The sequence below is a fragment of the Dacryopinax primogenitus genome (genome assembly GCF_000292625.1).
Source record: "Dacryopinax primogenitus strain DJM-731 SS1 chromosome Unknown DACRYscaffold_8, whole genome shotgun sequence".
Taxonomy (NCBI): Eukaryota; Fungi; Basidiomycota; class Dacrymycetes; order Dacrymycetales; family Dacrymycetaceae; genus Dacryopinax; species Dacryopinax primogenitus.
Genome location: NW_024467205.1, coordinates 1,115,981 through 1,141,112, shown reverse-complemented (window position 1 = coordinate 1,141,112; position 25,132 = coordinate 1,115,981). Strand labels below are relative to the sequence as shown.

Below are 25,132 nucleotides of genomic sequence, written 5' to 3'. Positions count from 1 at the left end.
GGCGGGGCGGGGTTTGGCTACGGGAGGGGAGGGTTAGCTTTGTTTGACTGGGAGTGGGAGGGGACGTACGGATAAAACACCACTCGATGAGTCGTTTGGCTGCGCGTTCATACGTTCCTAGCCCTTCCTGTGCGCTCCCGTCTCCCCACTCTAGCTCCTCATCTGCTCCCTCTCCCGCACCCAGCTCGCGAACATAAGCCCACGCTTCCCCCAATTCTCCAGCAGCGAGCGCAACAAGCTTCCGCTCCACATCCTCCCACACCGTAAGTACAGGTCTGCACGCGCGGAGGAAACGCAGCGTGAGGACGGAAGAGAGTGCTTCGGAGGGGAGGAGACCGGATGCTGCTGGCTGGGTCGGGCTGGGGGGGAGGGGCAGAGCGGAGGGAGAGAGGGAGGTAAGGATGTGCCCTGTGAAAAGGGGGTCGAGGGTGAACCTCGCGTCTGTCAGATACCCGATCGCGCGCTACTACGCGTCAGGCGCGCTCAGGTTGAGGCAGGAGAGCGTGAACGTACCTCTGGCAGCCCATGGTCTAGGAACCAAAAAGCGGAGATTGTAGTCCTGTACTGGATGGGGATGCGCCTTGCTTGTGCGAAGTTGTCTGCGGGAGTGAGGAGTACGAGGTCTTCTACTTCTTCTATGTCTGTTTCTGTCGCTTCCTGGGTGGGAGGAGGGTGATAGTCGACGTCTCTGAGGAGGTAGTAAGCCAGACAGTCGCTTTTGAGCGAGTCGAATGATGAGGTGTCTATGGCTTGTAGGAGAGAAGCGAGAGAGGAAGGAGATGAGGGAGGGTAGGGGATGTGGATGTTTGCGAGTGAGAGGAGAGTGGTGTATATGAGCGTGGAGTGTGGATGTTGAGCGCGTGTTTTTTGTAGTGAGTGGGTGAGGGATGAAGTATAAGGGAATGGAGTGAAGAGTGACTGTGTGAATGTGAGTGAGTGTATTAGACTAAGAGAGGTGAACATACAATATCAGCCATGATGAGAGTAAATGAAGTGGCAGACAGACACAAACGCACAACCTTCATTCGCTTTCTCTTTCAACCCGGATCCTTTTCACTTCACAGCCACTCTATCCTAATCTACTCACTGCACACATCACTCTCACCCCCCCGTGCTACCCCACAACATGCTCGTCCACCGTGCAGAAACAGGGACGACATACTGCTACTCCCCCTCCTCCTCCTCCTCCTCATCACTAACAACCTCCCTCGCCCAGCTCACCTCTATCCCAAACCCACACGACGCTCTCCTCCTCCTCCCAGATGGGGAGCCATACAGGGGCGAACAAGCTCCCGAAGTATGGGTCTTCGATCTGGGTCTTATGAGGGAGAGTGGCATGGGAGGGCTAGGGTTGGGGTCATTAGAGGAACCTGGGATCAGAGGTACGCCGCTCCCCGGATTATATCCTGCACTCCGCGCTCATTGACACAGAAACATCCCCTTCCTTCACAAGGCCCTCTACCTACCTCCCCCCCGCTCAGTCGCACCTCTCCACCCTCTCCCTCCTCCTCCCCACATTCAGCACCCAACACACCGCCCTAACCCTCGCAACCCGCACCCTCCACACGCACACGTACAACCTCACTTCCGCCCTGTCCGCCTTCTCCCCCCTAGCGACCCGAGCCCTCGAAGCCCAAAGGGACCTCCTCGCCTCCCATAGCCTGAGCATGCAGATCAACGCCCGCGTGCCTATCCACCCTGAGTTCAGGAGGAGGTTCGTCAAGCCCTCCCCGCGCAGGGAGACACTGGCAGACTTTGTCAGCCAGGAACGCATGGCAGTCGTCTATGGACAATGTGAGCACGTGTTTGTAGAACTGGCACAGCGCTGGGTGGAGGTGAAAAGGAGGGTGGAAGAACTTGCTGAGGGGGAGGAGAGGGCGAATGCGGCTCTGGTGAACTTTGTGTGAGTCGCCTTCTCCCTCTGTGCGCTGCAGGGAGTGGGGCTCATGTGTACAGACCGAAGGAAGCGGAGCTGGCTTATGCGCGCGCGACTGAGGCGCTCAGGAGAGTCCAGCAGCTCGTGGAGGATCATTCTGGTATGTACGCCGTGCCTCTCCCATCGACTGTTCTAACACCTGGTAGACGAAGAGCCAGAAACAGAAGCCGCCTGGGCAGAACGAGATCAAGTGATGACCGGTGCGTTCCCCCTGCCGTATCCCCGCGCCTCCCCTAAGCCTAACACCAGAACTCCGCACACTCGATAACCAGATCCGCGCCGACCTCCGCCTAGTCACATCCCTCAAGAACGCCTCTACCCGCACCGTACTCAACACACTGCGACTCGTCTCCTCCCTCCAGAGCTCAATCTCCCTCCTCCCCCCCGTCCTTAGGTCACTCGAGCATTCCCTGCGAGCAAACTCGCTCCCCTCCTCCTCCGCATCCGGCGGAGCCGGCTTTCCCCATCTCCAGAAAGTCCATCGTTGGCTGTACGCTTACGGGTGTACGATCCTGGAACTTGTGCGGCGGGGCGAGTTCCGCAGGTTCTTTCACGCCAGGAGCAAGTCACTCGCCGAACTGATGCACAAGCTTACGGCGCGGGAGCATTCCCGTCGCCAGGCGTTTCAGGCTGATGTTGCTGGCTTACTGCCCTTCGAGATCAGGGGGTTTGGGGATACGGACGATCCTGTTCCTGCGCTGGAGGTTACTGTCCTCGGTGCTGGTGCGGGTGGAGGTATGGGGGAGGGGTTGGGAGAGTGGGGGTTGGGAAGGGGAGACGTAGAGAGCGTCATGTCCCTTGTGAGAGAACTCGAGCGACTCCCTTTTCCCGAAAGGGGGGAAGAGCTAGCTCTCTACCCTCTTTCTCCCAGCACCACCAACGCGGACCAGCAGCCCCCACGCGTGCCATTGCACCCAGCGACTGAAGCCCGCCTCTTGCTCGAGAAACATCTTGCCCGTATGCAGGGGTTAGAAGAAACGTTTGACAGGCTAGCAGAGCGCGCTTTGCTCCTCTCGACCTACACCGGCTCGGGCTCGGGCTCGGGGGGCAAACCCCAGCGTCCTCGTACGATATCCGAAGTCTCCGGTTACCGGGAAACGCTCAATGAGCTAAAAGAGCTCAAGCGGCAGCATTCCGAGTCCACAAACGCTCGGGAATCCGAGCGTCTCCTGCTCTCCGACGAGCTAGCAGCACTCCAAGCTGAGCTCACCCTCTCCCAAGCGCAGGGGGACGACCTACGCCTTCGTGCGGAGAGGGCGGAATCGGAGTTGGCAAACCTGCGCGTGTTGGCGGAAAGCGATCGGAGTGTGCGCCAAACGCTCGAGAGGAGGAACATGGAGCTTCGCAAGGATTTGGCGCATACGGGGGCGCAGCTCGATCAGGCTCTGCATGAGGGGTCGGCTCAGACAGGGGAGATGGAAGCGCTTCGCCAGGAACTGCTGCATGCGAGGGAGGAGTTCGAAAGGGTTAGAGCGCTGCAGGAAGAGAGTGCTGCCCAGGCTGGCAAGCTGCTCGATGCGCAAGCGGAGATGCTTCGCGAGCTGGAGGAAGCGAGGAGTCGAGGAGAGGATCTGGAGATGAGGATCGAGCGTGCGCGTGCAGAGGGGCAGAAGGCTAGTGATTCCCTTGCTGAGGCTGGGCTGGAGAAGGACAGACTGGTTAAGCAGCTCGCGAGTGAGGCTGAGCGTAGGCTGAGAGATCAGCGTGCGGAGGCTGATGGGGATAGAGCGGTGTTGGAGAGGCATTATTATGAGCTCTCTGCGAGGGTCGAGGCTCTGGATTTGGAGTTGAAGGAGCTCAGAGGGAGGGAAGAGGTCCAAACTGCGGATTTGGAGGAAGCGAGGGCGAGACTTCGGGCTGCAGAGGGGGAGCGCGAGGGGGCGCGCGTCGGTGCCCAGGAATGGGAGACGGAGAGAGTTCGTTGGAGGGAGAGGGAGAGCACCTTCCTCGAGATTGTGGCTCTTGCGGGTGCGTATCGGGATACCTGTGCGAAGCTGTTCAACGCTGTCCAGGCTAGTGCTGCTACTGCTCTCCCCGGCGTGTCGAGAGCCGGAAACGGGACGGGCGAGTTGGGCACTACTGCCCCCAAACAGGCGCAGGCGCAGGCGCATGTGCCTGTCCTCTTCCCCCCTATCGACCCGGATGACGCCTCTTCCGCTCTCTCGGCACTGCGCGCATTCCCCCTCGCCGCATTCTCAGACTCTGTCCTCAAGACCGGGTCTACCATCCGGCGATGGCAGAAGAACACCCGGGAGTATCGAGATCGCGCTAAAGGCCGGATCTCGTACCGCAATTTCGCGAAAGGGGACTTGGCACTCTTTCTCCCTACGAGGAATAACGTCGCTAAGCCTTGGGCGGCATTTAATGTTGGCTTCCCGCATTTTTTTCTGGACCAGAGGAATGGGGTGAACAGGGCGCTCGAAGGCCGGGATTGGCTCGTTGCGAGGATTGTGGCTATCCAGGAAAAGGTTGCTGATAGTCAGGTATGCCTAGCCCGTTGGTCTACTCATTTTGTTCCTGGCTGAGGGTTGGCGGTTGGCGGTTGGCGGTTATGTAGGATCCGGCGAGGAACCCGTACAGCCTCGTAGATGGACTCAAGTATCATATGCTAGAAGTGGAGCTTGTGAACCTTACTGCTCCTGATCCCTCTGCTCGGAGGAAGGCACTTACCCCCAGCCGGGCAGAGGGGAACAGTATGACAGCCTCTATGCTCGCGTCGATGTCCGGGTCCACGTCAGTGCAGCGTACCCACCCGGAAACCGAGGCCCCGACTTCGACTTCGACTCCCGTCCCGCTACCCTCGGCCTCTACCACGCTGCCGCAACGCTCTTCTCCCTTGAGTAGGAACTTTACACAGTCTTTGGTCCCTCTTCTCCTGCATGAACATCCTGCTCCTTCCCCCTTCTCTCCTATCGTGTCCGCGTCCGGTGAAACTCCGACTCTCAGCAGGCCGCAACCCCAAGCCGAGCCCACTCTCCCAGAGTCAGAGAGCGAAGCTTCTACCACCCCAGCGCACTCGCACGAGCCTACGCCTGGGATCCCGATCCCATTCACCGCCCCCCACCTGCCTGTCCCAGCTTCGACCCAACATACCCTAATCACCGAAGCCGATCTGATCCACCCCACTTCTCCCGTTATGCCCCATTCCCGGAGCGCCACCCCGGCGTCTAATCGCGGGAGCTTTAGCTCCATCCCCGGCAGACCGCTCTTAGGACCCGGACCCGGGATGTCTGCCTCCCCCTCGACGTCGAGCAAGGCTGCTCCTACTACTGCGCTTATGCAGACTTCGACACCCGGCGAGCCGGGAACGCCTTCCCCAGCAGAATCGTTCGGCGCCGCAGCGCTCGAAGCGGCTAGAAAGCTCACCCCTTTGGCTTCCCCCACTTCCACCTCGGGGCATGGTACGTTTGCCGCTATCGCTAATTTTGGAGCTACTTTCACTAGAAAGCGGACGGCGAGCACGGTTGCTACTTCTCAGTCCCAGGGATTGGGCGTCTCTACGCCCACAGAGAGGAGGGATGTTTCCGGAGCTGCGGATCTGTTGAAGAGATTCAGCCGGACTTAGATCCTTCATATGTTCTTGTTCTTGTCATGATTACTCTTTCTCTGGTACACACATCTTGTAAATCACCACAATAACAGTTGTATCATAGATTGCAAGATGAAATATGAACTTGGTATGCACTATGTTCGTGGTTGTGCATACAGTACAGTATTGTCTCAAAGTTTTCCTAGCCTTCATGCACGCAGCGCAAGAGGTATCAAAGTGTGCGGTAACTTGCAAGCTACGGTACCTACGTTACAATTAGAGCAGGAAAAGACATCAATCGATCAACAAGGGAACAAACTCTTGCCTCCCCCCAATAGATGGACTGCTAAGAAAAGTTAAAAACATACAGGGAAGCAAAATCATGAGGCCGTCAAACTTGGAAGAAGTTATACAGTAGAGAATGTGCAATATAGTCCGATCATCAAAGCTCTGTTCAACTGGAACGTTTTTTCCGACGTTCCATATACGTGCGGTGGATCCGAAGCTCGCCCGTGTCGGAGTCGAAACCAGCATCTCGAGCAACAGCCAACAATTTAATATCTCCTTCCTTCCCCATGTCGATGCTTTCCCTCCGAGCTTGCTTCTCAAATTCCTTGATCATATTTTTACTCGTCTCAGAGTCGAAGAGGGTTAGATTTTGGGACCTCCATTCACATGCTTTCAGTGGGTATCTATCGTCGGGTGTGAGCACGATTTCAGCAGTGAAAAAACAAACCCATCGACTGACCCGTCCCATTCAACAAGATATTCGTACCTGTTTCCAGGATCGTCGTCATTAGCTCGGGATAGTCGCTTTCCGATGACGGATATTATGACATAGCTATCGGCACTCTTTTCGCAGTTCGGTCGTCGGCATTCAGCGCGCCCGTTTGCTCCAGAGGATCTAGCAGACCGTCGACGAGAGACATCATCACTGTGGAGAGTATTGGTGAGGTCTGAATGTCGACATGAGGGGACGTACAGAGCACAAATTGGGCATATCCATGGCGCGTCCTGCAGCCCTTTGACCTGGGCAGTATTCAGGCCGACACAGCCGGCATGAAACCACCTATCACACTGACTGAGTGATTAGCACATGGCTCATTGCCTCTGAAAGAATCCTTACACCGTCGCACAGGAGCATCTCTTCTCCATCACTCGGTGCAGGAATCATTTCAGGCCACACCACTTTATCCTCAAAAATTTCTTCGGTCGAAGTGTCATCATCTGAAACAGTCTCGCCTCGAACAGTCTTCGCACGTTTATTGCTTTGAGGGGGCCTATCAGGAGCAGTCCGCTTTGTTCCCCGCACCTGGGGAGACGCGCTTGAGGAAGACGCCTCCCTTGACTGACGAGGAATCCCTGGCATGTCGGATAGCAAGCCACATGATCCAAGACGAACGGGGTTCTTGATGGGTCGCGTGGAACGGCGAGATGAGGAAGTCTCCGATGTGCTGAATGAGGTTAAGGAGCTTGCAGGTTGTCTCGTCTTCTTGGACTTGGCAGGGGGAGTAGGCAATATTTGAATGGAGGGTGTTGGAGAACATATAGGGGTCTGTGCGATACTGGATCGGTTATTTGATTTAGTGAAAGTGGATGACGGGGCTTTCAGCGAGCGAGATAAATTAGATGCCTGAGAGACTTGGGTATTATCCGGTTGAGTAGCAAGACCACCCTCGTCCAGAAGGCCTCCCTGCGGACGTGTAGATGACGAGGATGAGGTTTGTTGCGTAGACAAAATGTTTGCTAGACGAGTTGAGCGATCGGGCGCATATATGTGGAGAAAATAGGATGGCTTCACACCTGAATTTCTAGGAGCAACCACAGACTGTGACTGCGGGCCAACGTGTGCAGGACGCGATGGCGGGGGTCGAGACTGTGCTGCATTACCTAGTACATATGCACTCAATATATGCGCATACACACATTATTATAGTCTTGACTCACTGTTAACGTACGTGTCCTGGGAACTCTCATTTGAGCCCGGGAGCCCCAGCGTGTCCAAACTGCCTCCCAACCGTCTCGCAATGTTACTGAAGTGATCATCTGCTTTGTTCAGCACGTCCACAAGGTTTTTGTCGCGCTTCTGCACAGTGTCCGTCTGAATCAGCACGACCTTCGTCAGCTCTTCGAGGCGCCCGGCGAACTCTACTTGACGCAGAAAAATAGAGTTTACACGTTCGTTGACGCTTCCAGACATCTTCTCAACAGTATTAACGGCCGCTTTAACATCACGCATGATGGGAACGGTGACTCTGTCGATGGCATCAATCACCTCGTCGAGCTTCTGGTCAAACTGGGTCAGTTGAACAGTGGTAGACGTAGTGCTGGAAGTCCGGGAAGAAGCGGCAAGTCCTCTCCGGAGCTCCTGGGGCCTTGTCTTCCCGCGTTCATCCTCGTCTGAGTGGGCATCGTCGTCGACCTCTTCTCGAATCACTTCGCGAAGGGTATCTTTGGACTTGTCACGCAGCTCGCGCTTCAAACGATTGATCTCGGAGGTCAGCTGTTTGAAGATCTTATCCTTTTGATCCACGAGCATCTCTTCAAATTTGTCGTGAAGGACTTTCAGAATGATGGAAGTCAGCGATGGTTCGGATTCGTCTTCGATGAGCTGCACGACCTGCAACCAGCGTTCGGTTGCAGAGAGCTTGCGTTTGGAAGCGGATCGAGACACATGGCGGAATTTGGACGAGGTAGACGGGGATGGCATTGCGTACGTGTGTATGTGATGACAAAATTAAGCTAGGGCTCGGAGGAGATGATGGTGGTCAAGAGCCACGAAGGCTGCCTCTGACTTCTCCGCCTGGATTTTGCGCGTTTCTGGTTATCGAGATGCGGAGGCTTCTCGGCGCGTCTCACCTTGTTTGAATTATTTACTCCAAAAGACAGTCAACCTGCATATTATGATAGTTATCTATTAGCTTTGTTCTACTTTCTATTTTTCTTAATATCGCGGTAAATGTAGGCAGTTCGCGCACTATTCTTTGTGATTCGAGAGTGCAGATCGCTTGACAACGATCGGAAACATGAAGGTAACACTATATTAAACTATATGACTTGTCCATACTCTTCACGCAAATGAATCTATCCTAACTGACAGAAACTGGAAATATTACAATAACATTCTAGAGCTCATCAAACGATTGTGCAGATGCATTACGTAACACATATCCCCCAAGAACAGAACGACGAGTCCCTGGTCCCTGGCGCTGACATACCATCCTTGTACATTAACCACCTCAGTGTACACCAGGAGAGCATGCCGACCTGTCAAGACGACCTCACTGCTGTGGACGTCGCAGCCGCCAGCCCCTCCGTACAGCAGCGCATAACCGCAGGTGCGGCAGAGACGATTAACCTCTTTGGAGCGATAGACCGTGACAAGTGCGCCTTCCCATCTTCACGTTGTCAGAGGTTCCTCACGGTTCTCAAGTGTGTTCGGAGTGAACATCAGCGTTCCGGAAGATGCGAAGGAGGTTATCAAACCGTGGCATGAGCGCGACTCGATGATAAAGTACGCAGAATCGAATGTGGATGACCAAGTGCGTTGTCCTTGCTGCAAACTTAGATGATGATGCTGATCTCTCCGCAGCTAATCATCCACGTCCCATTCGTCGAACAAGTCCGAATACGAAGCATCTTCCTCAAGCCAGGTATATATGTTCCCGGTCTTATCACAAACACAGACTAACCTGCGCAGCGCGAGGCGACTTTTCCCCCCAACGACTGCGCGTCTACCTGAACCGACCAGCCGGAATCGACTTCAACGACGTAGACTCTCTCCAACCGGCGCAGGATATCGCCCTCCTCGAAGGCGCAGAAGGAGTGACAGAGTACCCAGTACGAGTAGCAGCATTCGCGAACGTGAACAGCTGCACGTTGCTCTTCGTTCGTCCTCCCTTCCCTCGCTCCTCTATCGACGTACTAACCACCTGGCAGTCGGATACCCCAACAGACGTGTCCCGGATCTACTATATAGGGTTTAAAGGCGAGCGGCGTTCTCCCCACCGAGACCCAAATACACGACTCGATATCCCCGCTGCGCAGGGGGCGGACGCACCCGTGGACAGACTTGCAGAGAAGTCGGCAAACAGGCAGAATACGATTCGTTAGAGGGGATGTTGGTTGCTGGGATACTTGCTTGCTATTTGCAAGGGATCCTGTTTGTTGGGCCACTACGCATGCCCTTTCGGTAATGTGGTATCCCGCTACGAACCAAGCAGTGCTCGGTACCGCTACATCCCAATTTCCACATCTTCGGTCCTTCACGCTCGTCCTTCGTATCCATACAGACGTCCGCGTTCCCGATCTCCAACTCTATATCCACAGATCTTTGTACGACCTAGACCGTCCGTGTCATCTGCTGCGGAAGTGTGAAAGCTTGGGAAGGAAGAATTAGGACACTGTAACATTATATCATTACGGTTGTTATCTATCGCAAGACACTTTTAGCCACAGCGCGAGCAAGGGGAACAGATCCGCGAGCCTGTGCGAGTTGTGGGAGGAGAGATAAGTCCGTGGATCAGGCTAGGAGGATGTGGGAGGAGGCCGAGCAGTGTCCTACAACAAGAGCGGACGCATAGAGACAATTAGAGGAACGAAGGTAATGGTAGGGGGCCATTTATTGGATGTTGCGCAAAGCACTGAGGGCGTGCGCGAACTCTATAGGGATGCAGACGGGTATACAGCGGTCGTGCGGTGCGGAAACGTTGGTGCGGGAGAGACGGATGGGGTACGTCGTTGGATGATGGTGAGGGGGAAGATCCTGCTTCTCCAGAAGGGTTTTATTTCTTACCGCTCGTTGTGCGGAAGAGGATCAGACCACCTAATGCAATGGAGTAGCCTGTATTATGGGAAGAAAGTACGATGAGCACATGATAGTATGAAGATTACGGGAGGCTTACCAATGATCTGGATTGGGGTGATTGGCGAGGCGAAGATGATAACGGAGCCGGTGATAAGAAGAATGTCCTTGAATACGCCTGCGAGGGTGAGAACAAGGCCGCCTCCAGCGCTGATCAGGAATACAGCGGCGACATTGAGGGAGAAGGCGACCATAGCGTTCGTAATGAGAACCAAGGGACCGAGCTGATACAACGCACGGAAGGGGGCAAGTCCCTCAGTGAAGGGAATAACGAGCGCGTTGATAGATGCGCAGACTGGTGCATAGTAGTGCAGGGAGACGAGAGGGTCCATCTTGAGCCCCTTCAGGAGAACCTCAATCAAGACCAAGCGGCAGGACTCGAACTATGGACAGTGTCAAGATGAGGTCATGAGGGTCAGAGCGCGTTGGTACTCACGATAACAGCAAATGCCTGGCAGATGAAACCAAATAGCTCGAAGTGGAGCTCACCATAGGAAGCAAGAGCGACACCACCAGAGATCATGAACACGATTGCGATGAGCCGACGCGAAGGATCCTGCAGACGGAAGGTGAACGATATGAGCAGAATGGCAACGGGGTTGAAGGCTTTGAGCATCTGGATGAAGGAGACGGATAGGGAGAGGTACGCGACATTCGAGCAGATGAGAGAACCAGAGAACAGAACGCCTTCCGGGATGTTAGATAACGTTTTACACTTACTCGGAAAAACGCACCAATAGGCAGGATGGACCTCACGAACATTTCCCGCGTTAAATGCACCTCTTTCGCGCCATCAAGGAGGTTGGTCGTTCTTTGCAGCACGCGCGTACCGACGGTCTGCATAATCCGCATCAGGGTGAATGCGGATTATGCAAGGATTAGGCGCTCACCGCAAAGGCCAAATGGAAAGTGGTGAGGAAGACAGGGTACTGGAAGTCGAGCACGCTGAAGAGGTACTTGTTGTAGATGATGACGGAAGAGGAGAGGACAATCCAGATGGGGATGATGACTGCTGCCGAAAGCTTCTTCTTTTCCTGTGGCTTGGCGGTGGGTTGGGTGGTAGGGAGCAGGTCGAGGTCATCGTCGAGCTTTGACTTGACCTCGAGGTCCTCCTTGTGCTCGGAGTGCTCCCTGTCGTACGGGGGGATAGAGGCTTCGACGTCCTTTTGAGTGGCCATTTCTATGGTGGTAGTGCAGGACCAAGGCGCGGATACAGGGAGGTGAAAGTAACGAAGGTAGATGAAGGGGAGTGAAAGGCGAGGGAGCGGAGAGTGCTAGTCTTGAGTGAAGTAGCCGTTAGGAAGAGAGAAGCAAAGGGCGCCCAAGTGGTTTGCGGCGTCGTTTGAAGAGGATGATAACGTTGAAGAGAGAGTACTTGAGAGAGAGAGAGACTGCCCTGTGCCTCCCGTTCCCTGAGAGCGTGGCCGGACGCAGCCCATCAGTTGAGCCGTGCATATCGGAGGCTAATCAGACATTAACAATCCCTTTGCTTTCTTTTTTCGAAGCTTATCATCGCCTCTTACGGGAACAACCGCACCCCATTTCTCTTGGGATAGCACCCCTTCCTATTGTCCGTATCATCATCTGCGAATAAGCAAAAGAGTGGTGTGATAATATTCTCAGCGCTTGACAAAGTACACATGACCCAACTGCGCTCCCTGCGCTTACCTTCGATCTACTTAATGCTCTACAATACTCTTCGGGACAGCTCAGCGTCTATACTTAGACTCATCGATAACAGGGAATTCAGCCCCGATAATCGGCATGGAACTCCACAACAAAGCTGTACAAAAGACGTAGAAGGCCCTAAGGGTAATCAGGGTGCGCTAGCGATTAATTTGAGAGCGGCGATAGCGACCAGTGGCTACTATTGCCGATGGTCACATGTTCCTGGAGATGCGGATAAAAAGCGGTCCCTTCCGGAGACCCTTTGGGCGTCTAGCACATTCCCTCGGCTCCGGACATATTCAAGGCTTGCTCATCAGTCGGCAACATCAGTCGCTGTCAACGTCTGCTTTGTTCGTTCAGGATACCCTGCTTCTGCTTCGTTATAATATCTGGCAGTGCTGGTTACTGTTCTTGCTGTCTACGGCGACAAGGGCACATAGGGTCACACGACTGCCTACCCAGATTGCTCAGGATCTCTCCTATTTTGACACTACCCTAGAAACATGGACGGCTCCGTAAGAGGCATGCCACTGATAGCGGATGACGCTCCTGCTCAGGGGGATGACAACGAGTGCCATCGGTGTGGAAAGGGGTTCGTACCGCTCATAGTAAGAAGTAGGCGCTGTGCGCATTGCGGTGCGTCTTCCCCGGGACTACAAACGAGAGAGAGCCGCTAATGACCGCATGGTGCAGGATATGCCTATTGTCATAGTTGCTCGGAGAATCAGGCGCTCAAGCAGAGGGTAGATCATACGGGATACGAGCCCGTCAACGTCTGCGCGTATTGTATGGATAACCTAACCCGTCCGTACCTCCTATCTCCAATCCTTTCCCGGGGGCCCTAATCCCATCCCCATCGTCATGTAGTCACAACTTTCGGCCGGAATCAGCTCAAACAGCAGTCCATCGCCAAGCTCAAAGCATATCTTGCCGCATATGGTATAGCCATTCCACCAGGCGTAGCGGAAAAGAGCGACCTCGTCGACCTTGTCCTCTCCGCCCGGACAGACGGGTTCATGCCCGCTCAAATGGTGAGGTACTACCGGCGACATTCCATTCCTATTCGACAGGGAGATAGGAGTGGGCGAAGGCCATCCGCGACCTCAACGCAGGGGTCAGGGACTGGGGGAGGATTCAGCTTTTCTGACACGCTGGAAGGGTTGGGAGATACGATTGGGGGTTTGTTCACCGGTGAGGGTGGGCAGGGAGATAGACGTCCACGCCCGCCACCGCAGCAACAACAGCAACGTCGCCCTCCTCCCCCTTCCCCTCCTAGGCAGCAACAGCAGAGACCAAGCCCTCGACCGCCTCCGCAACAACAACAGCAGCGCTATGCTCCCCCGCCTGGACCGCCTCCTCCCCGCCAGACACGACCACCTCCGCGCCCACCCAGCCAGCCCCCACCCTTGGCGCCGACCAGCACACCCGCGCCCGTCCGTCCTCCAACCCCGACAATGGACGAGCTCGTTTCCCTCCCTGCTGAATCGCTCGGATCACTCTCTATCTCCGCACTCAAGGGCGTCTTGGAGCACAATCACGTAAACACCCACCTACTGGTAGAGAAAGCCGACCTGGTGCTGAAAGTGCGCACCCTGGTCGAGCAGGAAAAACGGGAACGGGCGCGCATAATGAGAGTCCACGAGCTGGAAGAAGAACAAGAAAGACTCAGGGAGAGCGAGATGGAGGAGATCAGGCGAGCGGAAGCAGCGAGCAGGGAAACGCATGAGCAGGAACGAAGAGCGACAGCCGAGGCGACGCGCACGGTCACCGAGGGCCATCCGGGGGTCATCATCGAAGTCGAGTCCCCTGACAGCCCGACGTCGACCCCAAACCAGGAAAGCCAGCCAGCACGTAGCACGGACCATCTAGCAGCAAGCCTCACCCCGGAGGAAGCGGCTTCTATCCCTCTCCCACAATCTCCGCTGGTCACGCCGTCCTTGTCCCCAACGCCTGTCCCCCCGAAGGCTGACCCCCTCCCCACCACGGCGTCGGACGCAGGGACTCGACACAAGAAGAGCCAGTCCGGGAACGTAGACTACGATCTGAGCCTTATTGGTAGATGCGTGGTGTGTCAGGACGAGGAAGCGAATATCGCCCTTGTTGACTGTGGGTAAGTACCCTTCTTTCTTCCCTCCAAGTCCAGCGCTGAAAGCTTTGAAGTCATCTCGCGCTCTGCATGCCTTGTTCTGATCTCATCATGAAATCCACCCGAGAATGTCCCCTCTGCAGAACGAGGATCGTTACTGAGCAGCGGCTGTTACGCATATATCGAACCTGAAGTCCCATCATCTCTTTCCCTCACTCGCGCAATCGACAAAACCGTTCCTGGGTTTCCGTCAATGTTGTATTTGTACACTATATGCGCTCAAATTGTAGAGAGAGAAATGCTATACCACTTGAATCGCTCGTCGTCCATATGATTGATGCGTTTGTGATCATGGCAACAGTCATTCAATTCGTACTCAGAAGCGTGTGGGTAAACAACAAAACGTGGAGACAAAAACAAGTAAACATATCTACATCCTCGCCAGGCCTTGGGTTATCGACTGGCGAGGAAACAAGCATAAATCCAACTGCACAGGAAACGTCGACGAACATTACAGCAGACCTGATGAGAGCAGAACGAAACGAAACGAAACAACAAAAAGGATGACAACAACTGATTGCGGACCACGTCTTTCTCAGCTCGATGAGGTTTTCTTTTACTCGTGAAGGGGGGTATGACATGCTGGGGAATCAGATGGCCAAGCGGGCGCTCACAGCGGGTAGCGGAAGGAGGTGTTCTCCCAATCTGTGAGGTCGAGCAGGCGCTTCTCGACCTTGCGCCTCACCACCTGGCCGTCTTCGACTTGCTCGACATAGCCAAATTCGTCCTCTGCCTTCTCGGTTTGGAGCGCGTCGCGGCGCTTGTTTTCCCGGATGAGGAGAACGCGGAGGAGGATGATAAGGGAGATAGTGACGAATTCGGAGGCCTGACAAATCGCTCAGTAATCTACCTATGGGCTGACGAGAAAGACGCACGAGGATGATAGCCCAGGGAACTGTGTCCCTCGGCCTGTACTGCGACTTCCAGAACTGCGTGCACAGGATTTGTCCGAGCGCATATCCGACCAGGAAGACGGCGTTCGTAGCGAGTTTCTATTCGTCTTATGAGAAAATGGATGATTGTTAAGATGCATGATGTCTTACCTTAGTGTGACCAGACACGAGAACTGTAACCCATGAGAGCATCATTACGAAGGACGGCGCGCCACCCAATTCTATTGGTAACAGCAAGCCGTCAGTGACATGCTTGTAGAAACCAGCGCAGATGGCTCACGGAAAATATAGTACGCAACCAATAGGCCGTTCTTGTTCTCGAGGGGGATGGAGAGGAGACAGATCGCACCCACGATCGAGGGGATCCACCAAATGAGGGCGATGATCGAGCGAGAATTCTGTTAGGCGCATACATGAGCTCCAGGCTGGATAACTACGAGTGTAAATTCGGGTCTCACAGGGAAGAACCGGAGCATCAGGCATGCGCATGTAACACCGATGATTTGCTGTTGTCTGTTAGCTACAGCCTGCCATACAATGAAGGGAAGGGCGAACCGTAAACCCGCTTGGTACGTTCAAGATCGTCGTTTGGACGGTGCTGAACCCAAACCCGCCAATGATGAGGGAGTACTGGACGCTGATCCCGTTCTGCAAGTCTGCGAAAGCGATCATGAAGAAGAATATCCAAGTCTTGTAGTCACGCATGGCTTCCATGAACCTTTCCACTACACTTCAGCCACACAAAGAGATAAAATAAAAGGATACATACTGCGACCGCTTCCAGACCTTCGTCTCTATGCCCGCCTGGTTGCCCTTCACCCTCCTAACAGCATCGACCTTCTCTTGCTCGGTCAAGAACCTAGCCGTAGTGGGGTTATCCGGGAATCCCCACCAGAACAAGGCAGCAACGATCACTGACGCGATGGTCATGATGATCATGAGCCACTGCCAAGGTGCTGGCCTGTGGGACGGTGGTACTTGCCCCATCCCGTAGGCGATGAAACCGATGATGATCATCGCGAAACCGTTGCATTGGAATGACCAGCCGATGCGCTCGCCAATCTCGACGCGGGTGTAGAACATCGAGGTGACGAGCATGAGCCCGGAGGTGATGCATGCTTCGGACATACCAAGGAGGAAACGGAGGGCGACTGAACACGAGAGGTATATCCGGTCAGCTTTCTAGACCAGGGAGAGACGGGAAAAGCGCATACATAGACCACCGTAGTTCGTGCATGCAGCCTGGAGACCGATAAACACCGCCCTGTAGTTCTATATAAGGCAAGTCTTCAGAAGGTGACTAAATCAGCTCGGCGCACCAGAGGAAAATGTTAAACGCGATCCACTTTGCCACCGGTAGGCGCTGCATCGCGTATACCTGCGGGTACTCGGCGATGAGGTACCCTAGCACATGTGAGTTAGGATCGCAATGGCAATTAGAAGACGAACCGATGTAGAATGCGGACCCGAGGTTGTTCAGCTCGTCGCTCGACAGTTTGGCATCCGTTAGGATGCCCAGCGCTGCAGCAGAGCCAAGTGTCGACCTGAGCTCATTGTCAACTCATCACCCACTCCTCGTTCCGACTCTTTGCAACTCACTTATCCATAGCATTAACTGCCCCATAGCCGATGAGCGTCGTCACTAGCAATATTTGGCATTACGCACCCGTATAAAGAAGGAACAGCAGGGGAAGCAATCTCCAGTCAAGCTTCGTTCGAATTTTGCTTGCCGTGCTCTTGGACAGCTCTTGCTCACTGTCCCCCTCATGTGCCTCCATAAGCAGGACTGCGACGTCCACTCCTGCGTCGTACTTCACCGCCGTTGGATGAGAATCGTCGCGCGAGTCGGCGGCTGTCTGCGAGCCTTCCTTCTCGAATGCGTCATCTGACATGATTGTTCGTGTGTTGTGTTGACAAGAGATACTGAGGGAGAGATACACTAGTGAAGGGGATGCGGCTACGTTCAGCCCACGGCGAAGGGGGAGAACGATCACACGATTTGTCGGCGAAGTATATGTATGTGTAAATAAGTTCCAAAAGGCGGAATGCGGGAAGCGGGACAGCATGTGCGAGGGAGACGCCCGATTGAGTGGAGAGGAAAGAGGTGGGAAGACGGCGGATGTCGAGTGAATTGCGGCAGCCGAGAGGCAGGCGTCGCCATGTTAATATTTCTCTTCGCCGTCGTCTGCCATCTTATCGATTCATCCCTTCACCCGTGAATGTCAACAAGGACCCGTCGCGCGTCTGATGGCCTCGAGGCCGAATGGTTAATTCTGCCTACGACTAGGCTCCGCACATAACGGGTCACCCGCCTCCTTCGGTTCCGTTCATGCCGTGCACCATCCTTGGCAGGACGACGACGACAACCTGTGGACGCCGTCGCCAGCCTCCCTCCTCCTAAGCGCGTCACGTTTTGCAGCGACGGAGGGTGGACACCACGGAGGCAGTCTGACTCTGTCCCATGCCGGCGGTGTTACAGCACTTGCCGGGGCCACAGACGCAGGTTTCAGACATTCAGACTTCCCCCGAGACAACTTCCGGGCCCGGATCCTCTGGCAAACGGCTTCCGAATATTCACTTGAGAATCTGCTGGGGCCAGGCAAGCCATTCAGTCGTTTTACCTTGTTTCCCCATTCTGCACCGGAATACCATTCTGTAAAATTGCACCACATGCATGGAAAAGACTCGGCCATTCCCTTGTATGGAAAGCCATCTGCAGGTGCCAGGATCAGCCCATCCCTGCGAATGTGCAAGATGCAAAAACAACATAAATTGTCATGGTCCGTTGCGTCAGATCCTGGGCCAGCTCGGCCGTTCCTGATCGACCACCCGCGTGCGAAGCGTATCCAGACTCCGCCACAGCAACCATACGGAACGCGTTCCTCCATCCGAATTCTTTATTTGGCCTTTGTCCCCATGTCCTTGGTCCGATAATAATTCCCTTTTCTGGCACATAACCGGCTTCTCCTTCGGATTCCTTCCCTTCTCCTGCGTGCAGTGTTGTTTTCCGTACTAACATAGTTGCTGTATTCTCGTGGCGGCAGATTCTATTCCCATCCTCCTTTGGTTGAGCCCCCTTCTCCTCATCCCTCCAGCTCAGAGGCACACGTGCACCTTCCTCTATGCATTTGGCTTCAAGGCTTCAATCGCTGTTGAGCCACCTTCACAAATCTTCTCATCCCTCCAGCGCAACGAAAACCCGACACACCAAGCAGGGCTTCCCACCGGATTCGTCAAAGATCCGTGCCCGGCCTAGTCTTCAGGACTTCTTATCAACCAAGCAACGCGACGCAGATCGGGAACCGATAACCAACAACATCACTGTGCATTTCTCACGCGATCGCCGAGACAGGGCTTGGCGCCACAGCTTTGGCTTCTTCATTGTCGTCGGTGATATGCGAAAATCGATCTCCCCGGTCAGGGTACATCACATTGAAATTGACGAGGACTTAATGCATCCATTCTTTATTGAACCAGTACAACAGTCGTTATTCGGGAGCCTATCCACTCCTCCATCGATGCATTGCAACGAACGCTCTTGGGGCTTTGATCCGTCTCATCTGGGATAGATGCGGCCGACTCGATGTCTAGGAGGTTGAAGTTAGTTGGCCGCTTCAATATCGTTCTTGAGTGCGTACGAAGAGTTGTTCTCAGTCTAGAGCCACGAAATGCGCCGACACGCTGATGTCGCTGCAGGCTGCACCTCCCCTCCGGGCAATCTCTGTCGCGGCTTCTCTCATCAGGGTTTGTCCAGAAGCACCGACCAACTGGAGGGAATACAGCAAGTCGAGAAAGGCAATGATGACAGCATCTGGGGTCTTGCCAGTATGATTGCCATCCGCAATCTCCTTATCAAACCGAACGTGGGTCCCGTTATAGGTATTGACGTGGGAGCCAAGATTGGCCAATTTCATCAGCAGGAGCGGTCGAAATGCTACGGGAGCGTTCCTCGGCCTCGTTCCCCGGAAGGGCGGCTCATAGCCGTAAAACGCACTAAATCCACCCTCTTGGTCGCTGATGTGACGCAAAATGCAGAATTTAAAACTCCGTTCAAGCACCAGATCTGAAGATAGATAGCCTTGGATTCCATGGCGTGGAGGCGGTACGTTCGGTTGTCGAAGGTATTTGAGACGTACTTCATGCGGGCGTCGCGGGGAATGGGAGAGGATAACTGACGCCAATAAATCATATGAAATGTACTAATGTTTTCTGCAACTGTCGCTTTTTCGCTGGCAGAACACAATTGGCTCAAATCGTATTCGTTTTGATCCGAGTTGAGGTTACCCTGCTGATTTAGCTACCTTTGTATGCTCATCATGGTTCGTTTCTCTTCCAGTATGTGGCTCATGACGCTGATTACTCCAGATACACACAAGGATATCTCGATTCGATATCCCAGTCGGTCCAATTGCATTTCCACTGCCGAACATCCGATCTGGAGCGCCCTTCTGGCTCAGGCTTTGGACTGCATTAGTACCTTTGCGAATACGATTTTGGGTATACAGATCTTGCAAGCGACATTTATTCCGAAGTTTAAGGTATGCCCGAATGCGTACAGGCTTGGATGCGGTCTGTACCTCAAGTTCAGCCCTCAAAGCCAGAGTGCAGAAGCACACGCGTGGTAGCCAAGCAGCAGCGAACGTCCCCATTCCGACGCTGTCTTCATTGTCAACGGTGATATGCGAAAATCGATCTCCCCGCTCAGGGCATATCACAGCGAAATTGATGGGGATAACCAAATACATTTTTTCTTAATCGAACCAGTACAACATTCGTTATCTGAGAGCAAACTCATCTACTCTTCCATCGATACAGCCCAACGAACGACCAAAGCTTTATTCGATTCATCTAGGACTAATCCCGCTAATCCAACATCTAGGACATCGATGTGATAGGCGTCAGTATGCCATTTTCAAAGCATTCAAACATATACGTACATCAAATTTTCTCAGCCTACGAAATGCTCGGAGCGAACAATATCCTTCGACTTCGCAAAGCGCCTTCGGTCAGCCTCTGCCTTGACTTCGTCCATTAGAACTTGCCCAGAAGCGCTGAGCAACCCGACACTCTTGAGCTCGTCCAGAAAGGCGATCAGAATGTCTTCGGCAGTCTTTTCGGTACCGGATTTAAACGCTTTGAGTTTCTCCACGTACAGTCGGTACTTGGAACCAAGGTTGGCTAGATCCAACAGGACGACTGCCCCGATTGTGGAGATGTCGTCACCCGTCGAATGCAGATAGTCCCACTGAGCGGTTCCATCGCCATTCACTACAGCCCGGCCATCATCGCCGCCCTCTCTCGTGTTTTCGTACCCGCAGATGCGAAACGATCCTCCGTCCCAGGTCAAAGCTTGAATGTACAGATGATTGTCTTCCATAGTCGCCATGGCGTGAAAACGGTGCTTGCTGTTCGGTGTGAGAGATATGTGCCGCTGCACGACGTTTTGATGTAGCAGACGATAGCTTTGCACCTGGGCGGCATACAACTCATAATATTAAATAATGCAGTTTGCGTGCTGGCAGAATGTCATAGTTCGTTACAATCTGTTTCCGTGAACATTCCGAGATCACTCCCCTTTGAACGACAAGCGATATCACTGATCCCTGTCCTTGTTTCTGTTTTCGGCCATCATGGTTCGTTCATCTCCCAGTGTGAGGCTCATGACGCTGAATAATATTATAGCTCACTGCTGTGATGTCTTTCTTGGATATGCCCATCGGCCCGATTGCTTTCCCAATCCCGAACATCCGCTTCAGAGCGCCCTTGTGGATCAGGCTTTGGAGGGCAGTCTTCCCCTTACGCCTGCGATTCTGGATATACAGAGCTTACAAGGAATATCTCGATAAGTTCAATCCGAGAAGGACGAGTACATACCGACTTGGACTCGGTCTGTACCTCAAGTTCGGCCCTCGAACCCAGAGTGCAGAAGCGCACGCGCTGTGGCTAGTCAAACAACACACGAAGGTCCCCATTCCGACGGTGCTCGATTACATTGTGCTCACGCAGGCTTCCGGACGACCATATTCGTTTATCTTGATGACCGAGGTGCCAGGCCAGACGCTTGAAGAAGTTCAGGACACGCTTTCCGAAGACCAGCTGAACGATATCGGTCTGCAAATCCGCGAACATATCGATGCATATCGAAACGTCCCCAACCCCTACCCGAATCAAATCTGTGGTGCATCTGGGGGACCGATGTGGACTCCTCAGTTTGATGACATGTTCAGAATACCTTCCTGTGCCGACGCGACCGAATTTCATGCATGGATGCGGAAGAGCCAGGCGATGTGCTTGCCGCCGTCGATGATGGCCAAGTTCGAACCTACATTCCAAGATTTTAACGGACCAACGTTTTTCTTGCATGGCGACCTTGCGGATCGTAACATCATCATACGCGACGGCAAGGTCTCGGGATTGGTCGACTGGTCAACATCAGGATGGATGCCCTTGTACTGGGAGTATTTCACCGCGCTCGCAGCTGATCGTCACCAGACGGATGCGTTCAACAAGATGATCAAGGTCGCGCTGAGGGATGATTATGAGGATATAAAGAGGATGATGCTAGCGATTCGTACATCCAGGGGATGATTATGAGCATGCGGAGAGGGTCATCTGTCATGTTGGCGATTTGTAGATTCTTGTGATGCGAGAGAGCTTGAAGGCCGTTAGACTGACAGCTTTGAATGATACATTCTTCGTTTATTGAACCAGTACAACATGCGTTATTCGAGAGCAAACCCATCTACTCTTCCATCGATACAGCCCAACGAACGACCAAAGCTTTATCCGATTCATCTCGGACTAACCCGCTAATCCCACATCTAGGACATCGATGTGATAGGCGTCAGTATGCTGTTTTCAAAGCATTCAAACATATACCTACATTCACATTTTCTCAGCCTACTGTACGGTGACGAAATGCTCGGAGCGAACAATATCCGTCGAATTTGCAAAGCCCCTTCGGCCAGCCTCTGCCTTGACTTCGGTCATTAGAGTTTGCCCAGAAGCGCCGAGCAACTCGAGGCTCTTGAGCTCGTCCAGAAAGGCGATCAGAATGTCTTCGGCAGTCTTTTCGGTATCGGCTTTAAACGCTTTGAGTTTCTCCACGTACAGTCGGTACTTGGAACCAAGGTTGGCTAATTCGAACAGGACGACTGCTCCGATTGTGGACATATCGTCGTTCGAATGTATCCATCCCCAGTAAGGCTTGCCATTGTCATATTCGACCTGGGCACGAATGCTGCCGTCTCTATGGATTTGGAGCCCGCAGATGCGATACGCGCCGACTTTGTGCCAGTCCAAAACTTGAATGTACAGATGGTTGTGTTGCATCCGAGTCGCCGCCATGGCGTGAAGACGGTGCTTGCTGTTCGGTGTGAGAGATATGTGCCGCTGCACGACGTTGTGATGTAGCAGACGATAGCTTTGCACCTGGGCGGCATACAACTCATAATATTAAATAATGCAGTTTGCGCGCCGGCAGAATGTCATAGTTCGTTACAATCTGTTTCCGTGAACATTCCGAGATCACTCCCCTTTGAACGACAAGCGATATCACTGATCCCTGTCCTTGTTTCTGTTTTCGGCCATCATGGTTCGTTTATCTCCCATTATGAACTTCACAATGCTGAATAGCCTAGTTACACACAATCATGTCTCTACTCGATATTCCCATCGGTCCGATCGCCTTTCCACTCCCGAAGATACGCCTCATGGAAGCGCCCTTGTGGATCAGGCTTTGGAGGGCAGTCTTCCCCTTACGCCTGCGATTCTGGATATACCGAGCTTACAAGGAATATCTCGATAAGTTCAATCCGAGAATGACGAATACATACCGACTTGGACTCGGTCTGTACCTCAAGTTCGGCCCTCGAACCCAGAGTGCAGAAGCGCACGCGCTGTGGCTAGTCAAACAACACACGAAGGTCCCCATTCCGACGGTGCTCGATTACATTGTGCTCACGCAGGCTTCCGGACGACCATATTCGTTTATCTTGATGACCGAGGTGCCAGGCCAGACGCTTGAAGAAGTTGAGGACACGCTTTCCGAAGACCAGCTTAACAATATTGGTCTGCAAATCCGCGAATATATCGAAGCATATCGAAACGTCCCGAACCCCTACCCGAATCAAATTTGTGGCCCATCTGGGGGATCGATCTGGACTCCTCAATTCAGTGACTCGTGGGAAGTACCTTCCCGTGCCAACGCAACCGAATTTCATGTATGGATACGGAATAACATGGCAGCCCGTTTGGCGCCGTCGATGAAGGCCATGCTCGAACCTACATTCCAAGATTTTGACGGACCAACATTTTTCGTGCACGGCGACCTTGCGGATCGTAACATCATGATACACGACGGCAAGGTCTCGGGATTGGTCGATTGGGCAACATCAGGATGGATGCCTTTGTACTGGGAGTACTACACCGCGCTCGCACCTGATTTTCGCCAAACGGATGCGTTCAAAAAGATGATCAAGGTCGCGCTGAGGGATGATTATGAGGATGTGAAGAGGATGATGGTAGAGATTCGTATATCCAGATTATTGTGAGCATGCGGAGAGGAGCCCGAAGGTCGTTAGACTGACGGCTTTGTATGATCATGAATGTAGACATGTTTGCCTCCTTCACCTGGGCCTGATACGAGATCATGAAGATTGTACAACCCTCAAGGGGAGCCAGCACAAATGGGGACGCCGATACGCACTAATATCTGCCCAGTGGTTTCACAGGCAAAGTGTTCATCGAAGCGGTCCGAGGCTGACCCTGCCGCGCTTCGGTAGCCTGGCCACACAGTATACACGAGGCACAGGCGCACATTCTTTCGGAGATGTCACCTGCGGCGCTTGTATTCTCGCGGAAACTGCATTGCTGGAAGGCATGCCAAATATGGACGTCTGATCCGACCGGCCGTATCCACTAAAGTCGTCCGGGCTAATTCATCAGGGATACAATGAGGAATCGTCAGCCAGATCGGCCTGAACGGCATCTTCTACGGCAGCCTGCCAGTGCAGCTGACAGTACTGGTGCCCATCGTATCCATCCGTCTCCAGCTACTATATCGGCGTGCATCTCAGAGAGCGAACTTCCTTGCGTTGAGCGCGCTGACCCCTGTGATGACTGTGATCCCGCCTAGAATGGAACCGTAGAGCAGCACCTGGCCCAGGGTGAGCTGTATCCAGTAGGTGATGAGGAGACCGTCGAATGCCGTAAGGGTGGTGAGGAAGAGCAGAAGCCTGGGGGAGGTGGCGAAGGAGAATGAGGGGCGTAGGCTTGCCAGCTACCAAGAACCTTTGTGCATCAGTAAAGGTTCAGGTTAGTGTGCATGCATACGTACAAGGATAAGAAGCAAAGCCCAAGGCGCACCCACCGCTCCTGCGCCGAGCAAGCTGATAATCCTAGGAGGTACCTTCTCCTCCGGTCGGAAAGTGTGGTATATCTCTGGCTGGAGGTGATACAGGTGTTCTTCTGGATGTTCTGCAGCAGGTTCGGAGAGGGGTAGCTGGAGATGGAGGAGGTTTAGTTGGACTGGGGCGTGGGGGGGGGAGGCGAGAACGAGGGAGACGTTGAGTGGTGTTTTAGTTGGTGTGGGTGGGAGCTGAGGGGGCGGGCGGCGCATATTCTACCACAATGTCTTAGAGAGTAAGATCAAATACGGAGTGTAAGAAACATACGAGCTCAAACCGCCCTTTTCCTGCAAGGGACACTTTGAAAGGTAGTAACGTGTCCTCTCCACTCTCCTCGTCCCACAGACGCAGCATGCTCTGCACAGGCACGACAGCATTGCCCTTCTCATCTTCGACCGTAAAACTCAGTTTAAACGTATCAGCAGCAGAAACTGCAAGAGTGGGCAGCTCGGGGGCGTTCGGGGTCAGCCTATGACATCGTCAGCACATTGGGAACATATGGAAACGGTAGCACGGACATGTCTGCGGTGATGATGTCGCTGTTTGGCGTCTGGATTGAGAATTTGAGGCTTTTAACCTGCAGATCCGCCCTCGCCAGCGCTGCAAGCGCAACGACCCCTGCTGATGCCAATCCTGCGATTGAAGGGAGCTTCATGGCTCTTTCAGATTGTTAGTGAAGTGTATGCGTT

General features: G+C 53.6%; 11 protein-coding genes across 11 annotated transcripts; 5 read left to right on the top strand and 6 right to left on the bottom strand.

Moving 5' to 3' along the window:
- Window positions 1–1,126: 1,126 nt before the first annotated feature.
- Window positions 1,127–5,501, top strand: DACRYDRAFT_107355 (uncharacterized protein; the record flags this gene model as incomplete). The annotated part of the gene is made up of 6 exons (XM_040768451.1): window positions 1,127–1,382; window positions 1,432–1,903; window positions 1,957–2,036; window positions 2,083–2,136; window positions 2,186–4,419; window positions 4,494–5,501. The coding sequence occupies 6 exons, from the start codon at window positions 1,127–1,129 to the stop codon at window positions 5,499–5,501; spliced, it is 4,104 nt and encodes a 1,367-aa protein (XP_040629331.1).
- Window positions 5,502–7,024: 1,523 nt separating this feature from the next.
- Window positions 7,025–8,175, bottom strand: DACRYDRAFT_116122 (uncharacterized protein; the record flags this gene model as incomplete). Its single annotated transcript, XM_040770141.1, has 3 exons — window positions 7,025–7,211; window positions 7,269–7,355; window positions 7,413–8,175. Coding segments are annotated over 3 exons (1,035 nt in total), but the record flags the coding sequence as incomplete, so codon positions are not given.
- Window positions 8,176–8,701: 526 nt separating this feature from the next.
- On the top strand, window positions 8,702–9,840 carry DACRYDRAFT_22071 (DUF1000-domain-containing protein). The gene is made up of 5 exons (XM_040772663.1): window positions 8,702–8,849; window positions 8,899–9,007; window positions 9,058–9,118; window positions 9,166–9,353; window positions 9,405–9,840. The coding sequence occupies exons 1-5, from the start codon at window positions 8,725–8,727 to the stop codon at window positions 9,576–9,578; spliced, it is 657 nt and encodes a 218-aa protein (XP_040629329.1). The 5' UTR covers window positions 8,702–8,724; the 3' UTR covers window positions 9,579–9,840.
- Window positions 9,841–9,868: 28 nt separating this feature from the next.
- On the bottom strand, window positions 9,869–11,620 carry DACRYDRAFT_22070 (uncharacterized protein). The gene is made up of 5 exons (XM_040772662.1): window positions 11,220–11,620; window positions 11,064–11,166; window positions 10,766–11,016; window positions 10,370–10,712; window positions 9,869–10,308 (listed from the first exon to the last, which is right to left on the bottom strand). The coding sequence occupies exons 1-5, from the start codon at window positions 11,505–11,507 to the stop codon at window positions 10,250–10,252; spliced, it is 1,044 nt and encodes a 347-aa protein (XP_040629328.1). The 5' UTR covers window positions 11,508–11,620; the 3' UTR covers window positions 9,869–10,249.
- Window positions 11,621–12,372: 752 nt separating this feature from the next.
- DACRYDRAFT_116119 (uncharacterized protein) lies at window positions 12,373–14,382 on the top strand. Its single transcript, XM_040770140.1, has 4 exons — window positions 12,373–12,633; window positions 12,691–12,801; window positions 12,865–14,107; window positions 14,158–14,382. The coding sequence occupies exons 1-4, from the start codon at window positions 12,501–12,503 to the stop codon at window positions 14,273–14,275; spliced, it is 1,605 nt and encodes a 534-aa protein (XP_040629327.1). The 5' UTR covers window positions 12,373–12,500; the 3' UTR covers window positions 14,276–14,382.
- Window positions 14,383–14,473: 91 nt separating this feature from the next.
- Window positions 14,474–17,074, bottom strand: DACRYDRAFT_22068 (MFS general substrate transporter). Its single transcript, XM_040772661.1, has 12 exons — window positions 16,703–17,074; window positions 16,636–16,651; window positions 16,486–16,580; window positions 16,356–16,440; window positions 16,251–16,300; window positions 15,806–16,187; window positions 15,592–15,754; window positions 15,495–15,542; window positions 15,317–15,434; window positions 15,187–15,257; window positions 15,019–15,135; window positions 14,474–14,969 (listed from the first exon to the last, which is right to left on the bottom strand). Exons 1-12 carry the CDS (start codon window positions 16,926–16,928, stop codon window positions 14,754–14,756), a joined length of 1,587 nt encoding a protein of 528 aa, XP_040629326.1. The 5' UTR covers window positions 16,929–17,074; the 3' UTR covers window positions 14,474–14,753.
- A 2,712-nt stretch (window positions 17,075–19,786) lies between these two features.
- On the bottom strand, window positions 19,787–20,422 carry DACRYDRAFT_116117 (uncharacterized protein; the record flags this gene model as incomplete). The annotated part of the gene is made up of 2 exons (XM_040770139.1): window positions 19,787–19,911; window positions 19,974–20,422. One exon carries the CDS (start codon window positions 20,420–20,422, stop codon window positions 19,985–19,987), a length of 438 nt encoding a protein of 145 aa, XP_040629325.1. The 3' UTR covers window positions 19,787–19,911; window positions 19,974–19,984.
- Window positions 20,423–20,666: 244 nt separating this feature from the next.
- On the top strand, window positions 20,667–21,624 carry DACRYDRAFT_15694 (kinase-like protein; the record flags this gene model as incomplete). The annotated part of the gene is made up of 2 exons (XM_040771130.1): window positions 20,667–20,669; window positions 20,719–21,624. 2 exons carry the CDS (start codon window positions 20,667–20,669, stop codon window positions 21,622–21,624), a joined length of 909 nt encoding a protein of 302 aa, XP_040629324.1.
- Window positions 21,625–21,778: 154 nt separating this feature from the next.
- Window positions 21,779–22,383, bottom strand: DACRYDRAFT_15693 (uncharacterized protein; the record flags this gene model as incomplete). The annotated part of the gene is made up of 2 exons (XM_040771129.1): window positions 21,779–21,857; window positions 21,941–22,383. The coding sequence occupies 2 exons, from the start codon at window positions 22,381–22,383 to the stop codon at window positions 21,779–21,781; spliced, it is 522 nt and encodes a 173-aa protein (XP_040629323.1).
- A 473-nt stretch (window positions 22,384–22,856) lies between these two features.
- On the top strand, window positions 22,857–23,588 carry DACRYDRAFT_51819 (kinase-like protein; the record flags this gene model as incomplete). The annotated part of the gene is made up of 1 exon (XM_040775061.1): window positions 22,857–23,588. One exon carries the CDS (start codon window positions 22,857–22,859, stop codon window positions 23,586–23,588), a length of 732 nt encoding a protein of 243 aa, XP_040629322.1.
- Window positions 23,589–23,884: 296 nt separating this feature from the next.
- DACRYDRAFT_66539 (uncharacterized protein) lies at window positions 23,885–25,093 on the bottom strand. Its single transcript, XM_040775821.1, has 4 exons — window positions 24,962–25,093; window positions 24,711–24,912; window positions 24,374–24,658; window positions 23,885–24,316 (listed from the first exon to the last, which is right to left on the bottom strand). Coding segments are annotated over exons 1-4 (696 nt in total). The 5' UTR covers window positions 24,964–25,093; the 3' UTR covers window positions 23,885–24,109.
- Between the last annotated feature and the right edge of the window lie 39 nt (window positions 25,094–25,132).